The sequence below is a fragment of the Ruditapes philippinarum genome, unplaced genomic scaffold (assembly GCF_026571515.1).
Source record: "Ruditapes philippinarum isolate M1 unplaced genomic scaffold, ASM2657151v2 ctg101_1_1_1_1, whole genome shotgun sequence".
Classification (NCBI taxonomy): Eukaryota; Metazoa; Mollusca; class Bivalvia; order Venerida; family Veneridae; genus Ruditapes; species Ruditapes philippinarum.
This window is the reverse complement of record NW_026857073.1, coordinates 317,283-341,552: the sequence shown is the minus strand read 5'-3', so window position 1 is coordinate 341,552 and position 24,270 is coordinate 317,283. Positions and strand designations below refer to the sequence as shown.

Genomic DNA, 24,270 nt, shown 5'->3' with positions numbered 1-24,270 from the left:
ACACTGTATTTTATGTAATAGAATAATTGAGCCGCGCCACGACAAAAGCAACATAGTGCGTTTACGACCAGCATGGATCCAGACCAGCCTGCGCATCCGCGCAGTCTGATCAGGATCCATGCTGTTCACTATCAGTATCTTTACTTGTTATAGGGTCTGTAAGTGAACAGCATGGATCCTGATCAGACTGCGCGGATGGGCAGGCTGGTCTGGATCCATGCTGGTCGCAAACACATTATGTTGGTTTTGTCTATAACAGGAGCATAATTCAATGAACAAATGAGCCGCGTCATGACAAAACCAACGTAATGCGTTTGCGACCAGCATGTGTCCATGCATCCGTGCAGTCTGATCAGGATCCATGCTGTTCGCTTACAAACCCTATTACAAGTAGAGAAACTGATAGCTAACAGCATGGATCCTGATCAGACTGGTCGCAAACGCACTCTGTTGGTTTTTGTCGTGACATTGCTCAATTATTACTGGAAGGCCATGTTTATCAATTGTAGAAATCAACATTATCAACATTGTTCAATAAAAAAATGTAGTTTAAAAATTTAATTTTTCTAGTTAATATAACTTGAGGAAAGTTTATGTTCTTGAATGGAAGTTAAAAAGAATAGTTAATCAATTAGGCCACTCACAAAGCATTCCAGTTGGTAACTTTTCTCATTTTAGGAAAATACTCTTAATTTTAAAGTGTTTTTTAAAATAAAATATAAAAAAAAAAAAGTAAGTCTAACTTAAGATAAAAACTCTGTGTTTTGTTATCATTTTGATGAAAGCAACATTATTATCTCAAGTTAATATATTGATAATATCAAATTGCATCTGTTCTGAATAAATGAAAAAATGATAGCTGAAAACAGATTGCATGACATGAAAAACAAAAATTCTTATCTTTTCAATTTAGGTTAACATGCAATGCAATACCTTACTAAAAATAATTTACAAGAAAATTTAAACATGCAAGGGGAATAAATCTTACAGGCTTGATTCTTGTCCGATAAATAATGACTTTTTTTATTGAAATCTCCCTTGCCAAGGGTTGATTTTAGGAGTTTTTCATCCTATTTTAACTTTTATCATTTTTACGAGTATACTATAAAACAAAAAAAGGGCGTTTACTGTGAAGAATATGAAAGAAAATTTGGCAGTTAGCATAAGGGTGAGTATTCTTTAATCGTAATAAAAATCCAAGAGGGTTATTTGATTTTAATTTTGATTACAGGTTTTAAAATAGGGAAACTTGGAAAATAATCAAGAATCATTTGATATGATAAAGTAATAAAATATTCTATAAGTTACGATTGTCTGTTCTTCTGCTATAGAAGTTTTAGAGAGAATTAAAATCAAATAGGTTGCCATTTTTAGAGTGTCCTCAAAGCATCATTATATTAAGCATCCAGATGAGTATTTAAGTATTAAAACTTACTGAAATAATGTCATTTAAGGAACATATGTCAAAAGTTTAATATCATACTAGTATTAAAAGTCAAAGAAATGCAGAAGTAATGGCAGTATGATATGCATATTTTCTTTACTTTAATATGCATTGTTCTATTATTTATATTTACTGAAGTTCAACCCTGTTTGAAAGGCCACCTTAAAAAAAACACTATGTTCCGTAGAAAAATTGTAAATGGCCAGCATTTCAACAGATTTTTATTGCTGTTGTTGCAAAAAAAAACTTATTTAAAAAAACTAAACAAAAAAAACATGTGTCAGTTAGACCACACTTTCTTAAGCATGTTTTTGTTTGTTTTTTTTTCTTTCAAAAATGTTAATTTTGTTTTCATTTTTGTGAGAACAGTCTTAAACACTTTTTTTCCATTTTCTTAAGAACAGCCTTTTGAAAGCAAGTTTAACTGCTTTTGTTCTTTGTTTGTGTAGATGTACATGAATATAGTGTTGTTGTTTTTTCAAGTCTTATATTTGAACATTTTCATTATGGCTTCCTTTCCATCATTTCTCTATGATTTATTGTTATGTATTTCCTTTGCTGTTCTTATACAATTTAAATTATATAAAAAAACTCTTTGAAATATTATCTTTTGGGGAAAATTCAAGATATTTTGTTTGCCTCTTCATTGTAAATTTTATAGAAATTCTACTTCATAATTATTGTAATATTTTTGTGAAAAAAAATTTAAGAGAACATTTAAGAAAACGTTTCTTTTTTTTTCACGACTAATGTTGACAGGTAGTTAGGTTTATCAAGATAAAATTGATTGTTAAGATAAACAGCCAACTCCTTACATTCTGTTTTGCCACAAAATACTATAATAAAGTGCCTACTTCTATAGTATACAAACACTATTTTACATATTGATAATAGAAGTTGATGTCCTAGCTCCTATATAAAATCTGATGACCTGTCGGGCTTTTGTCACTCAAAATAAACATAACAATGATGGCAAAATGGTTCATTTAAACATATATGAATGGTTCTCTGCCTACCGCATAAATCAAGATCATGTTATAAAAGTGTTTAATATAGATGGTGATTTACATACTACGTTTGTGTCCTTGGGACATCGACAACAGATTGCTTGTGAAATTAACAGGGAAAATGTTAAAGCAATTTATTTTCTTCACAGATCTTTTTTTTATTCACATATTTTTTTTTTAAATCTCTTTACTGTGATATTTTTTTCATATTCTACTCTGTTGTCACAGTTATAAAACTATACACTGGTGACCAAACATCAGATTTGTAATTTGGGGGTCACTGGTTAGATCCTCGGTTGAATTGAAATTTCTGCATGAAAATTAAGTTTGGACAGACAGTTGGTTTACCAGGAAAGACAGTTAGGTTGACCAGCTTAACTAAGATATGACTCAAAGTGTTATTATTGGCTTAAAAACCAGACAAACAAACTGAACTATGTGAAATTTACTCACTTAACTACATGTATCAGTTGTTAATTTAAGGCATTTTTATAATATTATGCAAAATCCAGCAGCTTAAGCTACAGTCTCACTTACATCCCGGCAGAGCCCCGGTAGACGTCCGGGGTGATCCGGGAACGACCGGGGTACGACCGGGAAACAACTGGGGTACATCCGTTACTCTGCCGGCAACGTCCTGGATGATCCGGGATGATCCGGGAACATCCGGCATTCGACCCCGGATGGAATAAAATATCTAATATCACCGGGGTGGTCCGGGATGATCCGGGAAGGTATAGCTTTGCCGGCTTCATCCTTAGCTCTGCCGGGAACGACTGGGGTTATACCGGGAAAACACCGTAGCTCTGCCTGCACAAACCGGGGATGATCCTGGGTATGATAAAGCCGGTAGAGCTACGGTAGAGCTATGGTAGAGCCCCGGTATATGCCGGCAGAGCCCCGGTAACTACAGGCAGAGCCCCGGAGGATAAAGGTAGAGCTACGGTTGATCCCGGTAGAGCCCTGGCAAAGCCCGGATCATTTCAAAAGAATAAGGACAATTTGCTATCATTGAACTTGTTTGTATTAAAAGCCTTCCCATTTCCCTTCTATCCAGTATGGCATAAGGATTTGCCTGGGTCAACCGGGGCTCTTCCGGCGTCATCCGGGAACGACCGGGAAAGCACCGGCATGAACCGTAGCTTTACCTGGGCTCTGCCTGGATGATCCGGAGCGCATCCTGGGTGGTAAGTAGGGAACTACCGTAGTGCTGCCGGGGTAAGTGTGACCGCAACAATAATTTCATCCCAGATCGTTCCGGATCATCCCGGTAACTTACCGGGATGGTCCTGGGCTCTGCCGGGAGTAAGTGAGACCGAGGCTTTAATGTGTAGAGTCTGGTTCAACTGCAAAAAAGTGCGAAGTTGCATGCTTTATTATACCGATAATGTAGGCAAATTATTATTGCATCTAACACTCTGTGCAAAGATTAAACTTCTCAATTTCAGAGATTATTGTTTTTGTCTGCTGTTCAGTTGTTCAGGGAAAAACTGTGAATTAAATAACAAAACATTCAGAAAATAGACAGTTTTTATCTTTTTCAGGGAATAATTTGATCTGTAAATTGATACAAATTGAAAATGAAATCTGTAGAAAATACACACTGCTGCTGCATGCCAATCAAGTAAAGCCTGAAATAACTTTTGTTTCTGATTTTATTGGGTTTCTAAGTTTTTTTCGTTTGCATCCTTTTTTTTTAGTTTTAATTCTGTTTTGTGGTGTTGATCTGTTGTCCATTGGGTTTTTTTTGTCCATCTATAGGGATTCCTTTTGGTGTTGATCTGTTGTCCATTGAGTGTCTTTTGTCCATCTGTTGGGGTTCCTTTTGGTGTTGATCTATTGTCCATTGAGTGTCTATTGTCATTCTGTTGGGCGTTCCTTTTGGTGTTGATCTGTTGTCCATTGAGTGTCTATTGTCCATCTTTGGGGTTCCTTTTGGTGTTGTCCATTGAATGTCTATAGTCCATTTGTTTTTTTTTGGTGTTAATTTGTTGTCCATTGGATTTCTATTGTCCAATTTTACATTCGTAAAATTGCGTTCATTGGTGTTGTCTGTGTCCAAGTGAGTATTTTTTTTGGTGTTCTAATTCTAGTCATTTGTGTTTGTCTGTTTGTCCATTGATTTCTGATTATCTCAGTGAAGATTTTTGTCCTCGATTACTGAAGATTTTTTGATGTTCCATTGAGTTTTGTTTTGTCAATCTATTTTCTAGCCTGGATTTTTTTGTCCATTCTTGACATAAGAAATAACTAAAAAATTAACATATTTTCAATTAATCATGTTCAAATTGAAAATGTGGCTTTTCTTTTATGTATTTCATTTATAAATTCAAGAACAATATACAGATATTTTCAAAACATTTCATATTGAGCTATTTTGTTTGTATTTTAAGTTTCACCATAATGGCATTCAGTCAAACTTCAAATGTAGATTTAACATTCTTACATACCCATTATAAACATACACTCTGCATATTTGTGTCTTTGATGTAAGCAATAGTAAATATTATCATAGGTTTCTGTACATACTGTTATATAATAGGTTCAGTCCAAATATAAGGAAACAAATAAAAATATTTAAACATGACCTTACTCTATCCTTATTTGATTTTCATTTATTTGTGAAATTTTAAGAATGGATTCATAATTAACTTTGAACTCAGTCAAACTTTTCATGATTTTTATATCGGATAAAATATGATTTTAAAAAAACTTATCGTGGAAGATTAATAAAATTAAAAAACATTATTATTTTGAGTGATTGGAACATGTGTTTTTAGATGCAAAAAAACCCAAACAAATTCTGTGGGGCAGTTGAGGATGGTTTAAAAATTAAAAAATTTTTTTTATAAAACATTAACTTTATTAAAAAAAATATAAAAATTTTCCATTCCATTATAAAATGTCATGTATTATACCAAAAATTGTTGAGCTTCTTCGGAAATTTTTGTATTTTTCTGGAATTTTAAAGATTTGATTGGGAATCTTGATTGGAAGAGAGCATTAATTACCTCCAGTTATAAGTGGTGACCTTAACTATTAACCTTTACATCTTCTACTTTATGATAAAGTCGCTAGTGACAATTATGCTAATTAGACGACAATATAAATGCATTAAGATTTTATACCGATAACCCATTATCCTTTATCAAACTCCCTTGTCCTTATTAAAGTTCACAAATTTCTGACATGTGTTTACGAAAATGTGAATAAGCCTATTTTTTGCCCAATATAAATGATATGATCTAATTTAAATAAAAAACCCATGTTTCTGCTTAATGATCAACTCAGTGGCTGCCAAAAAATTAAAAGCGGCCAAATGATGGAATTGATAGGTTATAAAGTGCGGGAGTTTTTAAATTTTGTAATTATTTTGAGTGATTATTCGTGAACGTGTGTTTATTATGTCATCTTGTCATCATTAAAAACTCATTAATCATACATGATGAAGTTAACGGTTCAGTGATTTTCATACCATCTTGGGCGGCCATCTTGGTTTTTAAACAAAAAAAAAAACATGCGTTACAAAACTGAACCAAAAACTTTCTATTGTTTGCAGTGAGCGCCTTTAGAATTTGTTTCACAAAATAAAAAGGAAGCCATTTTAATTGATGAATAGAAAATAATGAGTTATCTTGCAAAAAAATGATGACAAAAAAGTTTGTTTTGTTTGTCTCCATTGTGTAAATTTCCATTTTGAAAGTGCAGGAGTGATGATAAAGATGTTAAAGCTGCATGTCTCCAGATTACCAAAAATATTTCAAGAAAATCAAACTTGAGAAAAATTACTAAGATTAAAAAAAAGGAAAAAGGTAATGATTTACATGTAATGTGGGATTAATGGCTGATTTTGCAGTATTTATCACTATATTTCTTAACTGCATGACTACTGCATGACAAATGCAGTAAGGATTATTTTTGCATATTTTGACAGCTATTTGATGATTTACATGGATTTTCAGTACCATTTGCAATGTGTACATTACTCTTTTAACTTTACAATATTTTACTTCTAAATACATTTTTTTTTTCAAAAAATTTCATTGAATTTAGCATGAATCTGGAGGCATGCTACTTAAAAGTGAAAGATAAGTTGCTTTTAGCAGTTTCTGATGGCTTATTCTTGGTGTAGGCATTTTATTATGCATAAAATTTTTCAATAATTATTTGCTAATGAGCTAATATTCATTTTTGTAATATATATAAAAGTCTCATAATTATATGTACTAAAGAAGAAAGTTTATTTATTCATATCAAAGCCATTGCCAAGGGGGACATTCACTAAGTGCAATGGTATACTTTATAAGCGAATATTAGACAAAAGCAGTAAAACGTAGCTTTGAAACTTTGCTTGTAAGAATGTTTGAGGAAGTTTATATAAATTACCAGGATCATAGGTTAATCCAGCATCATTATTCTGGTACATTAGTTAACCTTTCATTACGTTTAATGTAGTGAACTTACGGGGAGGAGTTCAACCCAGGTCATGTGGTTGTTGCCACGGGGAGGTTGGCAGATTGGCAGGGCACCTGTTACAAAAATACTGAAAACACACTCATCACTGTTAAAGAGTTATTTAATTGGCTGTAAGAAGTGTTGTTTTTTATTATACGAAATTTGTTAATGGCTCTGATTTTGAGTACAAGAGAAAAAAGAGGCTCTGACAAATTGAATAGATTTTTAGTATAACTGATAATAACTTTGATGAATATGAAAATTTTTAAAACATAATTTGTGGCCTTTGTTGACAAGTTGTTCTTTAAAAAAAAAGAATAGTAAGCAGCACTACAAGTATTTGAAATATGGGAAAAAAACAAACAAACAGTTTTAGGTAAATATTTTCTTTTTATAATTGGGTCCTCTTGTATAGAGATCATCTTCAAACTTTGTGTTTACAAAGTTTGATTTTAGAGATTAATTTATATTTAAGACAATAAATACAACAAATACCAATCTGTGAAGCTTATATTCTATGAAATTCTGTGGTTGAGTCTTCTGAGCCTTTACACTTTTAAAAAAAAACTTTTGTGGTTCTTTCATTAAGCACAACAGTGCTGGGTCCACCTGTAGACCACCTCTAAGACAGTGCATGGTCCTTTACCAAGATTTTCAATAAAGTACCTATGTTTCTATGAATTTTATGATCTTCATTCAATTTCTGTTTTGTATAATACAACTACGGTAGACACAAGGGAACTGTTCATTTTTACCTTCACTCCTGAAGAGTTTGTTTTTCTTTAAAATTGATACAGAATTCACTTCAAACGATCCTTTTCCTGTTTTTTATTCTTTGGGAATTCCTCTAACTTCTAAACAGATTTTCTACATCAGGTATTGGTGCCACATTACTGAACTGTTAAATTAATTATAAACCAATTAACTGGGTGCTGCTTTTGAAAAAATGAAAGACTAACAGATAACAGAAAACCATTAAAGAGGATAGCAGACACAGATTTGTATTATTTGGAGAGCATTGGACAATGTTCAAACATGCCACTTCTCAATAAATGCACCATATGGCTTAGAAAGTAGAGCTTTGTAAATACACCAGATCTAACAATTGTGGTTCAAAATCCATATTCCCCCCTAAATAAATATTTGTTTGAAACATGACCATTGGATCAAAGAAACCGATGCAAATATAGCGGACAACCCACTTGTATACTTGTTTGATCGGTGTTGCAGTCCTGTAAATTTTTTATTGTTCAACATTGCAAGTTTGGATTCATATTTCAATTTTTTTATTCCCAACGTATATTCTTCTTACATGATGGTTTTCTCTGTGTTACTCTTCATTTTTGACGTTCTTCTCCGAAAACTTGTTTAACTGTTTTGTATGACGATATTTTAATCTTGTCGAGAGCTGGTCTCCGCTTCTGAGCCAATTTCGTAACCGTGGCATTATACATTTATCACTTCAGCTTTTTTGGAAATTTTCATTACGGAACCATGATTTTTTGGGCAGATAGAGTGAAATTTCTCAATTTCGTATAAACTAAGATCTTGTAAAAATAATGACTTTTACATGGAAATATTTTCTGCTGTTTTGCCCAGATTGCTACAGTTTTCAAGTTGACAAATCTATTTTATCGTTAATAGCTGACTAATACCACTTCAAAAACACTTGTCATAGAATTTAAGATGCCTTTAAGTGGGTAAGAATCAGTTTTGAGAAAAAAAATGCGAGTCAATGAAACCTTGTGATATGCAAAGTGTCATCTGTGTCCATGACATATAGAAGGTCTTATCTGTCTTTGCAGAATAATTTATATTGAGACCTCCATTTAAAAATTTGAATGAAAAATAACTGAATATGCAATTTGCAATTTTTGCAATCTATACTCTTTGAAATCTTTGCTGTTTTAGAGATTGGAGACGAAAAAATCATTTTGGAAAGCAATTTATTCCCTAGCCATTAAATTGCATGTACTTTTTAACACACTATAGTTACATATTTGTAAAAGAGGCTTTGATTGAACATTAAACTAGACATTTGTCCGTAAAGAAATAAAAGTACAAAGTAGCATTAAGTAAATTATTTAAAGTGAATGAAAATATGAGTGGTATTATAAGACTGCAAGAAATGTAAGTTTACAAGTGTCTTAAGCCCGACACATCTTCTTCTTATTCTGTACCAATTTATATTAAAATCCCATAAGGCATGCAGAAGTTATCCAGGATAGACACATATCTCAGTTGCACTTGACAATATATGACAAATACATCGTCCAAGTTCAATTCCTTGCCGTGACCTTGACCTGTCAGCTTGGAACCTGGGTCTTGTATGCTTTACACTTCCTTCTTATGGTGGTTATGCCTACGGTAACAATATATTTTGAAATTCTATCCCGCATGACTTGTAGAAGATATGAATCTGGCAGAAATATTAGTATCCGATTTTGTGTAATAGATATAATGGCAGGGTTGACACTTCATGCCCCTTCAACATTTTATGGAATTGGTATAGTATTGAATATTTCAAAATGAAATATTCAAATATGAATATTTTTAAATTAGATAAAAGTTCATGTATAATGTAGTGGCCTTTTCAAACCCAAGATCCAAGTACTAAGAACTGGCAAAGTTTTGGTTAATAGTAAAAACATATTGATGGCCAAGATCTTTTGCAAAATGTGGGGCAAACTTAAGGATAACTTAATTATCTAAAGACATATCCTTAACTCATATTCATATAGCCCGTAATGTTATATCCATTTTATATGATATCAAGGCCCACAAATTACAAGGTAAAAAATGTTAACGATTTTGGCCTTTAAACATAGGTTATCAAGTTAATGTTGGTATATTATTGTTGTTTTTTTCTTTACCTCAAAACAAGTTATAGGACAGGTGTGACAATGATTCTAATCAAGCACTAGTAGTAGTATATAAAATGTAGTTGGTCCAAGAACCTGTCAATTTATTATGATAACCACTGATAGGTCATCTGTGTAGTAGGTATCAAGGATTTCTGCCAGAAAAAAACTTGTTTTTGTATGTTTTTTTTCCTCCCATAATTTGGACTGCTTTGCAATCAACAATTGTATCTTGAAATAATTAGGTTCAACACAAATGGAAAGAAAAATTAGAATTTATCACATGGCTTTGCCAGTCCTAAAAAGTGTTTTCATAATTTTGTTAGTGTATTGTGCATTCAAATCTTTCAAGAACTAATTAATCAAAGATTCAAACCTGAATTTACAAGTGACCATTCCATAGCTTTTTTACTTGATTTCCTAAATACAAGTGTAATGTAGTGATAAAATAGGCACATTTTTAGCTCAACTATTTGAATAATAGGAAGAGCTTTTGTACTCCCTTAGGTGTCGGCGTCAGTTTCACTTTCTAGTTTTTGCATGCAAGTTGGTATCTCAAAAACTGAAGGGAATGAATTGAAACTTCAAACACTTATTTAAGGGCATAATAGAAGGTCATGGTCAACCATACTTATAAAGCAAGATGCTGCATATAATTTTGAAAAAAAAAAAACCAAAAAAACATATGCATTTTTCATTATTCCTATTTATAAGTGCTTCACCATAAAATAATACAATAAAAAGGAAAACCATAAAGTAATACAGTAAATAGGAACACTGATCAAGGTTAACTTATAACTGGACAATGCATTCATTATACATCTTAAAATGTTTTGGTAGTGCTGATGGATGAAAAAAAAATAAACCAGTCATAAAGGGAATTTTATAATTGTAAACTCTGCGACCCCCTGGCCACCACCTCCTACAACCCCTATCTTAAGTTATATTTGTGTTAGTTTACAATCCTTATTAACATATTAACAAATATAAAAGGAAATAATTACATAGTCCTTAGCAGTTGTTTAAGTTGAGAGGTCAGGGTGGTTTCATGGTTCGTGAAGTGCTCACGCTATTGTTAACGTGTCAGGCATTCGTGTTGTCTTCCCAGTTATCATGTCTATTGTTCTAGTAACATATCTCCTAGATCATCTTTAATTAGACAGATAGAATGTCTTGACATATCGTCAATAAATCTCCAATTAGGACAGCAAGAAATAAACTCTTTGTGTTGCCTTTTGACATACAGTTAAAACATTTATTACCTGTTTGATATATTTAATTTCCGAATCAGCTGACAAAAACAGGGACACTGGTGCAAATCGTGTCCCATGTTTTCTTGTTTTGAATTTGAAACTAAACATGGAAATGAAGATTTTATTTCCAAAGGAATTTATTTAATTTCCAAATAAGCTGTAAAACAGGGACACTGCAGGTGCAAATCGTGTTCCATGTTTTCTTGTTTTGAATTTGAAACTAAAAACATGGAAATGAAGATTTTATTTCCAAAGGGAATTCATGTGTATGAAAAATGGTAAGGCTGAACAAAAATGCCTGTTTCTGTTTACTAATCCAGAACCCTGCCCACTCCCCCACGCACACCCCTCCCAAAAAAATAAATAAATAAAAAAAAATTTACCACTCACCCAGATAAACTATGAAAATATTTATCTCCAGTTTTGCCAATCATAGAATTACCAAGATAATTTCTTTAGAAAGAGCAACAAACAATTTTCCGTAAATTATTCGGGAGGAGAGGTTTTTCATGCACATGATTTTTCTTACCGCAAACAATTTAATATAAATTCATATCATTGTCATTTTCTAAGTATAAATAATTGAAGGTTTGTCAGTCAACATTTGCATAACATTTACATTGTAAATCTTTCTATTTAATGAATGTCCTTAAGAATTTATGCTAGAACAAATCTAAGAAAATTATACGATTTTGTTCCGATGGTAGACATTTCGTAGTCGGAGATGCGGAAAATTCAGTTTCCATCAAAAATTAAATTAGTGTAAATCTTACTAAACTTGAAATTACATAAATCTTGAAAGTTTTACCATAGATTTCTAGGAAATTGAAATGATTAATCATTATGTAAAATGTTGTGTTTTAACCATAAGATTGCTAGTGGGGATGGAATCTACAGATGCAACCAGTGCAGACCAGAGCGGCAGTGAACCTCCACATCCATGCAGTCTGATCATGGTCTGCACTATAATTCTCTATTCAGTCAGTACTTATTTTAAAAGTTTTGTCCAGATTAAAAGATGGAAAAGTCCATTTAATATATTTAGCATGGAAAGTGTTAATATTGATTTTATTATTAAGAATTATCATATTTTAAAGTGATTTTAGCAAAAAGAATTGGAATATGTGTACCAATTACAATGGCTTCAATAGTTCAAATTTTGAATTTTTTTTTTTTTTTTTTGGAAAAACAAGATTTATATTTTAATTTTCCACAGATGGCAAAAGTATTAATAATAGGGCATCTTTATCTTAATGAATCTGAGATTTAGCAACTTTGTATTGTCTGTGCACAACTGTGTTTTTAAACTCAAGTGGCCTTTGTATGTACTATTTAATGTTTTAGAATATTGAAAAAATGTTGATTACTCAGGCAGGGACAACTGGCTAAAATGTTGCTGAATAAATAATGTTCTGACCTTGATTGTTGGTTTTGATATAATTGAATTCATATTTTGCCATAGAGGATGTTTTTCTTTCGACAGCTGTTCAATGTAGCTTAACAATAGTGGAAAACAATGGAAACAATATTGACATATAAGCATGTTAGACTGTTATAACAAAGAAGCTGAACAAACACAATATCTGACCATTTTAACGACAATAACAAACAGTATAATTATCTTAAAGTGGATTGGTCTACAATTTGCATTTTTATGCCCCCACAAAGTGGGGAGCATATAGCATTGCACTTGTCCGTCCGTCCGTACGTCTGTCCGAGCAAACATTTTGGGTTTAGGGGCTATATAACAGTAAAGAGAACAAAAGAGAACAATAGGTTCATTCCGTGATCAAAGGGTTTATGGGCTAGTAGCCCTTAAGAAAACAAATAAAATAACAAAGAAAATAGCCCCTAAACCCAAAATGTTGGAACGTCCGTCCGTACGTCCGTCCGTACGTCCCGAAATCTTGTGAACGCAACTCCTCTTAAACCGGATGGCAGATTTTGCTTAAACTTCCAGGGATGAACAACCTTAATGTGTAAAGGAATTTTTGCTGCGACCAAATTTAACAGAATTATGGCCCTTTGTTGATTTTTTCCACTATATACCATATAGAAATTTTATGAACGCAACTCCTCTTAAACCAGATGGCAGATTTTGCTTAAACTTACAGGGATGAACAACCTTAATGTGTAGATGGAAGTAAAGGAAGGAATTTTCGCTGCGACCAAATTTAACAGAATTATGGCCCTTTGTTGATTTTTTCACTACATACCATATATATGTTGTCAGTGGGGGCATCCGTGTCCTTTGAACACAGTTCTAGTTTCACAAGTTTTTCAAATTATGATCAAAATTACAGAAATATATCATTTGAATATGCTGATAGAGTTCTAAAAGTGATTTAGTAAGTTGTCTCTATAGCTGCAATATGACCTACACTGTGTTGGTGCGCAGTGTAAAACCTAGCAAAGCAAAAGCTCTCTTTTTCGGTATTTTGATATTTTAATACCTTAGATAAACAGAATAACTATATTCCAAATTAAACACCTGAGACAAATTCTATACACAAATTAATACAAAAAAAGAAGATTTAGCATAAGGTAATTATCAATGAATTTTAAATTCAGGTCTGGTCACAATTTCAAAGTCAAATCTTCAATATATAGACCACACAAAATGTAGAATCTTCCAGTCAGAAATTAGGCTGATTACATTAAACTGTTAGAAATTCTTCTTCAATTATTGCCTTAACTTCAAGGTATGATGAATTGTTGATCCAGGAAATTCTGGTGTAAAGGAAGATTTCCTGTCTGTTAGATTGTAAATCATGGAAAAAACGAAAGCGCTGACTTCTGAAAGATATGAAAGAATGAATGATAGAGGGAGAATACAATGACTGCCAAGGTATGCAGCTAGCCAGAAAAAAAATTTCATGTTCCGTTTACAAAGATTGGCTAACAAGATAGATGTGCATTGACCCTGTTAATTAAATAGAGAGCAAACACATGTTTTTGAAAGGCGAATTTTCCTCAGGTGCTTTGTTTGTTTGGCAAAGAATAAAATGTGAAAGGGGAAAACATCCATGTTATCAACCAAATTTACATGAAATCAGGATTCTGTATTATGGAACTGAAAGTAAAATTAATTAGACTTTTATTAGCAGTAAACAGCCAAAGCCAGTCGGATCAGGCCACTTTTGGGGACTCAATATTTTTTCAGTATGATGGGTTCCTCAAATTTGTACATTGACTCTGAAATACCTTAAAATCTAAATGGACTGTTCTAAATTCAAAGCAGGGCAAAATCAATTACACCAATTCAGCACCTTAAGGAACAAAAAAGCTCTCTGGAGTAGGAACATGTAATACAGTAGTCAGTGTGTACTTTCTATAATGATTAAAATGATCTTCTGCACCACTAGTCATTGCCTAGATTTTCATCAAATTTGACCCAAAGAATACTGTCTCTGTATAGGGAAATTAAAATATCATCACTCGAAAGATTGTTTAATTCCGTTATCCTTTTGAAAAATAAAATACTAGGCATGAAACATTCAATACATTCAACTGTTGACAGAAACACGTTAAAGCTTCTTAAGGAAAAAACGCAGTTGTCTTTGTTGTAATGCGCGTGTTTTGTGTTTGTTTTTGTCTTTTAATGTTAAATTTGTGATTCAATATAAAGGCCCTGTTTCATATCCAAGGTTATTTTGCATTTGTCTGTAAATCTTTTCTGTTTACCATAACTTTAACGGGACAACTAAATGGTCATCCTGTAGGGAGATATGCCCATGATTTACGTGACCGTCTGCTGAATGCAACTGCTGCATGATAATCACTGGCTGCAACACAATAAATTATTCCACTGAAACATTCAATTTTCTCTGATTATCTCTCCCTTGTTTTTTCTTTTTTTTGTCCTTTAAACACCCTTAAATGATACAACCGTTATTCCGAGCAGACTTGGTGATTAAATACAGATTCAGAACGGAGCAATTTTTATGGGTTCATTGAAGGGGGAGGTATTTGAAAAGGGCAGTGTGCGAAGTCAATTTAAGGGTCTGGAAGGACTGGGCGGAGTAGCTGGTCATTATAAGATTTATTTTAAGTCCATTTTCACGCTCCCTTGACAAACACGGAGAACAAAGCATGATGGGATATTTATGTCATATTCTGAACTGACTCAGAAATTTTTTTCGCGAATAAATGTGACAAATGAAAATTTGAAGTATTTTACACAGCATTAATGTATTTCTTAGTCATATTTGGATATTTAAATTTTGAAACATTTAAACCAAGGTAATAATGATTTTCTCTCTATAGATTAAAAATAAGTGAGTATTTTGATGTTCTGTGACTATTGCAAAGATTAATTGTGCGATTTTCATGATACATACATCACAAACTTCAAAGTTTTCTAAGGAAATACATTTCTTATGATTTTTTTGAATTTTTATTTTTTTTGAGATATTAAGTGAATAAGGACAATTAGGGTTGTAACTTACTTATAAGGCAATATTATTTCAAAGGCTGTTCATGAAATAAAAGTATGCCTGTTAGAATAGAATGGGAGAAAAGTCTGTCATACATGTACATGTATATTAAAGGTCAGGCACTTTTTTAACAAATTTTCTATGATTCAAACCATATTTAAGCCTTGTTGGAAAGTTTGTTTTGCATTGATCAATACCCTTCTAATTCTAATGAAGATTGAACTAGTAGTTAAAAATTGTCTGCCTCTCAGGCCAGAAATCTTGAGTTTGAGCTGAACTTTAGTCCTGATCATATTTTTTCCTAATATGGCACCAGGAAGTGGAATCAGAACTGATTTACATAAATTTCAAGAACTTCCACAATCAGGGTTAAATAAATATTATTTAAACAAAACTGTATATAACATTATGTATTAAATGAACGTTTTGATCCCGTGTGACAATTATGTCAGACCTATGTTAGTATAATAAGAAAATACTACTTGGGCAGGCTCTAGACCTAGCTCTACAGCTAACTGCTTCATTTCTTCAAGTTCCAGGACTTTGAACATTCAAACTAGGAAAAAGTCAAGTACTTGAGAAATTTTTATAACTGCGCTCAACAAATATTGGAACTGCATGTCTTAATTTAGCTGTAGGCCTAGCTAAGCTACTAAAGCTAATATTGTGTAAGCTTTTCTATTTCATTAATATAATGATGTTTGTAAGTTAAGGTTGTAATGTGTTTAACAAGTTCACAAAGTCTGTCCGGGGCCAAGATTGATAGGTCTTGTCTGATCTTCGGTGACCTTAATATTTTTCTACTTGTAAGGTTGTATGTCTTCTTTTTAATGTAACCAATTAACATTGTAAATAAAATAGGCAAAAAACCCAAGCTGATGTAGATTTAACATCGGATTTCCTGATGTCAGGTAAGTTGTCATCTAAGCTAACATCAAAGTTAGAATCCGATGTTGATTTCACACCTGTGTTACACCTAGAGCAATGATGAAACACGCAATAAAATCTCCCTGTTGTAAGTGGATAGGACTGTATTATTTGATACAACTTTCATTTGATATTACTTTAATAAGTATAAATCTGTTTAAAGACGGTTTAATGTTATATAAATAGCAATGTTTTTTTAGCAAAATTCCGGTCACGTTTTTTGTCATATCTCGGTCATATTGCAGTCTACGCTGTTGATGATTTTTAATTTCTTTATTAGCTGATATAATTAGTTGCCCTGCTCATGTCACATATAATTATATTTCAAACGAGTTAAGACATTATGTTTTTCTTTTGACTTTAATACTTTTAATGATGAAGACCAAATACAGCTCAAAGAAAACAATGCTACCTACATCGGACCAGCTTCACTTTCCATCACCTTTGTCAAACCTTTATAAGTTTCACCTGCTTTTTTTTGCATTTTTAATGCTCTAGAGAGATCTTTTTTCTCCAGAATTTGTATTTTGATTGGTAAAGGGATGCTACAAATTTTTTCAATGATAATAATTATACAAAGTGCCTTGGCTTCATACTAGGTATACATGTATATATCCTTCAAGAATATGTCCTTAAATGGGAGCAGTTGAAGACAAAATAATAAAAAAAGACAGCAAATGTAAATTGAACACACATGTAGCAAATGAAGTTTACTGATTAAAAACTTGACTGCAGATTTACCCTGCAGTAAATGTTTTAGCTCACTTACCGTAAAATTCCTATTAAACGCCCCCGGGGGCTAAACATTTTCCAAAAGGGGGGCTATTATTACAACACGTTTTTCCTAAATCCAAAAATCATTGAAAATACATTTATGTGTAACATGGGGTTTTGGTAAACAACCCAATTAAAATGGTGTTAAGATTTTAAAAGTTCATTGTGATGGCATTTTTGTGTTTACTATGAAAAAAAGAAATGGTTTCTGAAGGATTTGAATTAAAATTATGGATTTTTAAAAGAGTTCACCACTCGCGAGCAGACTTTTTTCCATATCAAAAAGCCTGGGGGGGCTTTTATTAGGGGAGGGGGGTTTATTAGGAATTTTACGGTAATAAGGCTGGTCCCTTGAATAAATAGGAAATAATATGAAAAAAATTGACTGGTCCTAAACAATCTTGTTGGCTTCTGATGTGATGCAAAGATGTCTTGTCTCTAATGTCTTTAACACCATTAGACAATAGAAATACATTTTTTAACTATTTATTTTACATTCTTATTCCCAAACGTTTATATAAGTAATGTTCTATATTATTGTTATTGTAACCAACATTAAAAGGGTAACTGTTATTTGAATTAATTGTTTTTCTTTTCATTATTTAACTTCTATGGCAAAATAAAATTCCAGATTAATTAGTTATCAGAACTGTGCAAAAATTGCCAACAAGCCCTTGATGTTCACAAATCAAAACCATGTCCCAAAAGACATTGACGCTAATTTTAGGAACATCTGAGTAAATTACTGCCGCCCTATATACAGCATATATTTAATGTTATTTACTTTTTTCTTTTTGAACAAAAATATATGCAACTGGGTTGGTTTATTCATTCAATTGTTAAATCAAATTAACAAAATTTAGACATCTAGTGTTGTCTTATGGTAATTCTCTTCTCGAATTGGAAGAAGAAAAAAACGACTTAATTTTCCACATGACGAGAGTTACGCTACGACAGTAAATCGTCTCATACAATAGACCAGTGTAGTGATAACCCTGTTTCATTTTAATAGCCTACATTTTACAGTATATCACCATTTAATGTAGACATGTAACTATGATTCTGTACGACACATACCAGTTTTCATTACATTTTTATTCCGGTTTTCAAGAGATGTTTCAGTTTTCATGTGCATGGAATAGGATATTTTAAAGGTAAATCAGAAGACTTGTTTCTCATTAATATTTAATTGATAGTATTGTTCCAGTCATTAAGGTGTCGGGTTTTTTTCTGCTCGGATGATTGAAATCTAATGCTGCAATTATTTTTGGATTATTCATTTTACTATTATGATTATCTGCTGAGTAAGCTAAAATACTATCTATGAAGATAAGTATTAAGTTCTTGTAGAAAAGGTATCAAAGTATTATTTTTATCTATTTTATAGGAGTTTGTTATAACAGCTTGTAATAAATAAATAATTTCTTCGAGGTTTTTTCTGCTGATAATGTTTTGAGTTACGGGGCTTTTTACCCCAAGAACATCAAGTTGAACAAGTACTTTGTTCTTGGTCTTTTATTTTTGTCATTTAATACATTCAGAGGCTACTTTAAAAGCATTGAAGAAAACATTTTGAAATGAAAGTTGCTGTCGCTAAACATTTTCTTAAATATGGGTGCCTTTGTGGCACAATGCTTAACCAATGATGAATTGCAGCTCATTTGCCTAACACCCTTAGCCTTCTCAGCAACTGAATCTACATATGCCACCAGTGCAGGCCAAGATCAGTTGCTTCATCTGTATCGTCTGATCATGGTCTGCACTTTTTACCATTCAGGCAGTTCTTAGTGTTAAGATGAATGGCTTAGTCCAAATTGAAGGATGGACAAATCCATTTAAGATATTAAGCATGTTTAGGGTTTAAGTCCCACTCTTTCATGAGCAAGATAATGGAAGATAGCGCTCAAAACTTGCAGGCTGACATAATGTAAGTGGAACCACCAGTCATATTCTTTAACCCGTTAGTGCGGGGGTATTACAATATGATGTTAATAGTGATGTGTGTGGACTGTAAAAATATTAAAATTATATATACAATATTTAACCCTTTACATGGAAACTTTTTTCCTTCAATTTATTAAGAAGCAATCAACATTTTAGATATGTAAACAATGTTTATCCCCTTTGCTTAATGGCCATTAGGTATTTTATTATCAAGTAAATTTATCTTTAATTGGCTACATTAATTTGATAGTTTAAACTGTAAATTATGGTTTGATTAATAGCTATAGAAATATGTTACAAATGTCATCATTTTCTATCACAAGCCATTTAAATTTCAAGGTTTATCGCTTAGCAACATGAGAGGTCAACTTAACATGACCTTTTTCTAGTTTCCATATTTGAATGTACAAAGTAGTTTAATATGACACATACATGTTGGTGTGTCCACTCTCCCCATGTTTCTGTACTGACCAGGAAATTAAAAACCCTTGTCTATTGTTGTGCCGCATGTCACAACGCAGCAGACAGAGTGTGGGCAGAGAGCGGATGGAGTATCGGGTCGCCTCAAATACAGATGACAAGCTATTTATAGCAAAATTAATCTGGGTGTTTAAAAGCTTTATTAATTAACTTCATTGGATCCATTATTTCTGATAAATATGTGTTTCTATTAAAATCAAAACACTCATTAACAATTTGAGTTATTGAGCTTCTGGAGTAGTGAGATTTTCTTAAAAGTTTTCAAAATTCTCTGGCATGTGACTGAGACAGTAATAAAACAGAGTTTAGATCTAACTTTGATTTATTCCAAGATTTAACTAATCATAGTAATTTAATGTTTGTTGCCTGGTTTGAAATGGTTTTGTAGCCTGCTATTTTCATATTGGAATATATACAAAAAATAATCCAGATTAGAGCTTTATGGCACTGATTTATCTTCATCATGAATCCATGTTCTTTGGAAGCTTGTTCAGTGGAAGAAGCTGCTTCATGATAAAGAGTTAATCAGGGTCATTCAAAGGCTAGATGTATGTGTTTTTTATGCAAATAAAGGACCCAAACCAGCGGTTCTTATTGATTGTTCCCTAAACATGGAGTCCAAAGCAAGATAATAATGGCAGAATTACAAGATGTTTTGATTTACACAAAATGTCAGTGGAATAAAAGAGTCCCAAACATTAATGAGTTATATACATCAGAACATTGTTGTTCCCATAATTTACATGGATCTAGGGAATATTGGCATATCATATATTTAAGATAGGGAAATTTTCATGTCTTTTTATGGAAATTTTTAGAGTTTTTTATTTTTAACGCAATATTTCATGATTTTTATTTGGGAGTGTTCTTAAAACCTTTGATAATTTGTTCTTTTTATGAAATTTTCATAGTCACTTTGAGTTTCAAGAGCCCTGCTTTTTAGCTCACCTGTCACAAAGTGATAGGGTGAGCTTTTGTGATCGCTTTTCGTCCGGCGTCCGTCCGTGGTCCGTCCATCGTCCGTCCGTCCGTCCGTCCGTCCGTAAACTTTTACTTTAAATGACATCTCCTCATAAACCACTAAGCCAATTTTATCCAAACTTCACAGGAATGTTCCTTTGGTGGTCACCTTTAAAAATTGTTCAAAGAATTTAATTCCATGCAGAACTCTGGTTGCCATGGCAACCGAAAGAAAAAACTTTAAATATCTTCTTTTAAAAATCCGAAGAGCTAGAGCTTAGATATTTGGCATGACACATCTTCTAGTGGGTGTCTACCAAGTTTGTTTGAATAAAATCCCTGGGGTCAAAATTGGCCCCGCCCCAGGGGGTCATTGATTTTCCCTATATGCATATAGTAAAAACTTAAAAAATCTTCTTTTAAAGAACCCAAAGAGCTAGAGCTAAGTTATTCAGCATGAAACATCTTCTAATGAGTGTCTATAAAGTTTGTTCAAATAAAAGCCCTGGGGTCAAAATTGGTCCCGCCCCAGTCCATTCAGTTCAAATTGGTGTAAAAGGGAGGTACATGTAATAATAAAATTGTTAAGTTAATGTTATTATTAATGTAGAATACGGTAAATATTATCAGTTCAATAAAAAAATTTCTTTAGCTTTCGACATTTTGTCTTCTTCAGAAAAAATAATAAATTATGCAACATCTGTTTAACTATATACTAAATGAAATGTGACGTAAATGTAGAAATAAAAGTTTTGTCGAATAAAAACAGAATCTTTCAATTAAAACATACAGGAATACAATACAATATACATAGAATATGGATCTACACATGTGATACAAAAATTCTCATAATTAATAATAATAAAATACAGTTGAAATTCGAGAGAAACCGTAAATTTTACTGGCATGCATTGTTTTGTAAGAGTGAGATTATTAATATTAAAATAAATACAATTTTAGTTGGTAACTAATTAGTTATTTAACTGACAATATGGTTTCATCTATCTCGCTTTGTTTTATACATTGTCACACTGTAACTGTGGAGGATTTATTAATATTAATGAAATAACAAGTTTTATGAGGTATCGTGTATAAATATGATAAAGCCATATAAAATTATTTTTTAGTTTTGCCGTTTTTCATTTCTGACACGTAATTTATATTTCATAAGTTTTTATTACCTACCGGTTTTAAGGGTAATAAATCTCTGGTAGAATAGTAGGTATTTTGACATCATTTTGCTGTAGTAAACTTTGACAAATACAGGTCACATTTTTGTCTGTAAGTGATTAAATACGTCCAATTATTTATACCTTTGCAGAGAAATTAAAATTCGTGCATATGTAATTCTACGTTTCTTCCAACTTTCAACTCTTCATGAAAGTAAAAAACGAGGAAAGTGTGCGCTTTTAAAATCTAAAATCAGGCAGGCAAATTGTATGTTGTAGTATGAATACTGTATTCATGTCATTTACCTTGAAATGCATATTCTTTTAATTTAAGAACAATGCATTATTGATTAAAGTAGTTTCAAAATTATAAATTGACTGTTGCAAACAGTATAAAGACTGTTTAGACTATACAGAATTGCTTTCTGTACTTGATTTATACTGGTACCATAAGGCAATTGTCATCAGAAATTATGTCTTGATAATATATACAAATTGGCGTAAAAAATATTTTCTTCATTTCAGATGGAGGACGAAAGTAGTTTCACTGAATCCATCAGTGTTAAATCAGCTGCAAACTTGTTTGGAGGTCAAGCTATCATAAGACGCATTCCTACACCAAGCAGTAAGCGTCGTGATCCAAAACGTCTTCCACCTCCTGTGCCAGCGAAAAAGAACGGTAAAACTGTAAGGAAAGAGCAAGACCTTGGAGATTTGTCAGATATATATCCGACTCAAAATGCTCGTACAAACAGAATTAATTCTAATGATAATGTTTTACAAGTGCACAAGGTCAGTGACTTGAGTGAGACAAATATAGATGATATACTTGATAAACCACTGGAAAGCTTATCAGAGATTAACGGAATTAGTGAAACATACGATAATGTTGATAATGATGAAACCATACCGAGCTATGATCAGTTTATTGGTAATGCTATAGGAGAGAACTTGATGGAAGAAGGGGAGGGTATAAATGACAACGTGACGGAGGAAGTTAAAAGTTGTGTCCGGAATATTGCAAGAGTGCTTCCAAATTCAACTCGAACTATTAGAAAAGAGTATACGACAATGGATTATACAGTCCTAGGAACAATTTCTCCTCTTAATGATAGAAACGGTAAAAATGATAACTCTAAAGAGGAAATGTCACTTGTCCTAGGACGGCCAATGTCCCCGATTGCTAACGACAGCGGATTAAAAAGGTGCTTGTCACCTAGTGAAACTGCCAGGCCATTGTCACCTACAAGTGAAACTTTGCCCTCAAAAAGAGTGGCTGGAAACAGAGTTCGAGGAATACCAGTTTTATCTCCAAATAGTAGAGAGCAAAAACTGAGGGAGATAACAAACCATGTTAGTATAATGTGCGAAGGTTGCAATAATTGTTTGTTGGATTTAAAACGTCAAGCTCTGAGACTGATCTATCCTGACAGTACACATGGACAGCCAATAGCAATGGTAAGTTTTCCAAAGAAAAAAAAACTACTTTAATTTTATGTATTGTTACAAAGCCTTTAGTTTCATATGTAAAATTTAAAAGATGATCTGTGATTAAAGCATGCCTTGGGCACTTGTTTTCCACAGAAATCACCTGGAATAAATCAAAAATAGCCCTTAAAGCTTGAAGAAATATGGTAATAAGCAAATTGAACATAAACCATGCATTTTATCTGTTACATGGATTATTGTCTCTTTAACTGTTTTCTGAAAATTTTTGAATATATTTGGCATATATTGCTTTATATTGCCCATCTTATACATGCAATTTTTGAATAATGTACTTGAAAAAATTTGGTATTGTAAAATAAAATAAATTTACTATTTATTCATTCAATATTATTGTACACTTCACATTTAATGTGCATAACTGTGCAATTTAATATTGTAAGTGATTAGTAGTGAATAATTACTTTGTTGGTGATTAGTAGTGAATAGTTACTATGTAAGTGATTAGTAGTGAAAAGTTACTATGTAAGTGATTAGTAGTGAAAAGTTACTATGTAAGTGATTAGTAGTGAATAGTAACTTAGGATTGATGACTTTTCTTTAGAAGAGATGTAGAAAATTTTTGACAGTAGCTGCAGTTGTTAAGAGTACATCTGTTTTAGTTTCTCCTAAGACCATGTAAAAAATTGTGTGTTAACATGATTTTTTTATGTTAAAATTACCAATTATCGAAGAAATTAGTTACAGTTGGAGCAGGTGCTTGCACCTTTTTTTTACCGTAAATGTGAGCCGATCGCCCATCGAATATTGTGTAACATTACCCGACTCGTCTAATTGGAAAACCGAGTCCTCCAGGCAGTGTTTCGAGACCACCATTAAAGATAGCATTCCATTTTCTCTTCATCGTTGTTTGAAGACGGAAAAGACGAGAAATTTTTTTTTGAACTGCAGTGCAAATAAATCTGATATGTTCCGATAGGAAGATTAAATCAAATTTACATTAAATGTTGTTGCAGATTTCATTTAAAAGATAATTTATACCCTAGTTTTTACATTTATCATCCACTATATCTTGAAATGTATCGGTTGACAATTTAAATGGTTACCTCTTTAA

General features: G+C 32.4%; 1 protein-coding gene across 2 annotated transcripts in view; it reads left to right on the top strand.

Annotated features, from left to right (window-relative positions):
* Positions 1 to 24,270, top strand: part of LOC132748674 (kinesin-like protein KIF26B) — a 252,423-nt gene that overhangs the window by 57,665 nt on the left and 170,488 nt on the right. For both annotated transcript variants that reach the window (XM_060738285.1, XM_060738286.1), the window contains exon 3: positions 22,236 to 23,168. In XM_060738285.1, coding sequence (XP_060594268.1) covers positions 22,236 to 23,168 — 933 coding nt within the window. The remainder of the gene's footprint in view (positions 1 to 22,235; positions 23,169 to 24,270) is intronic.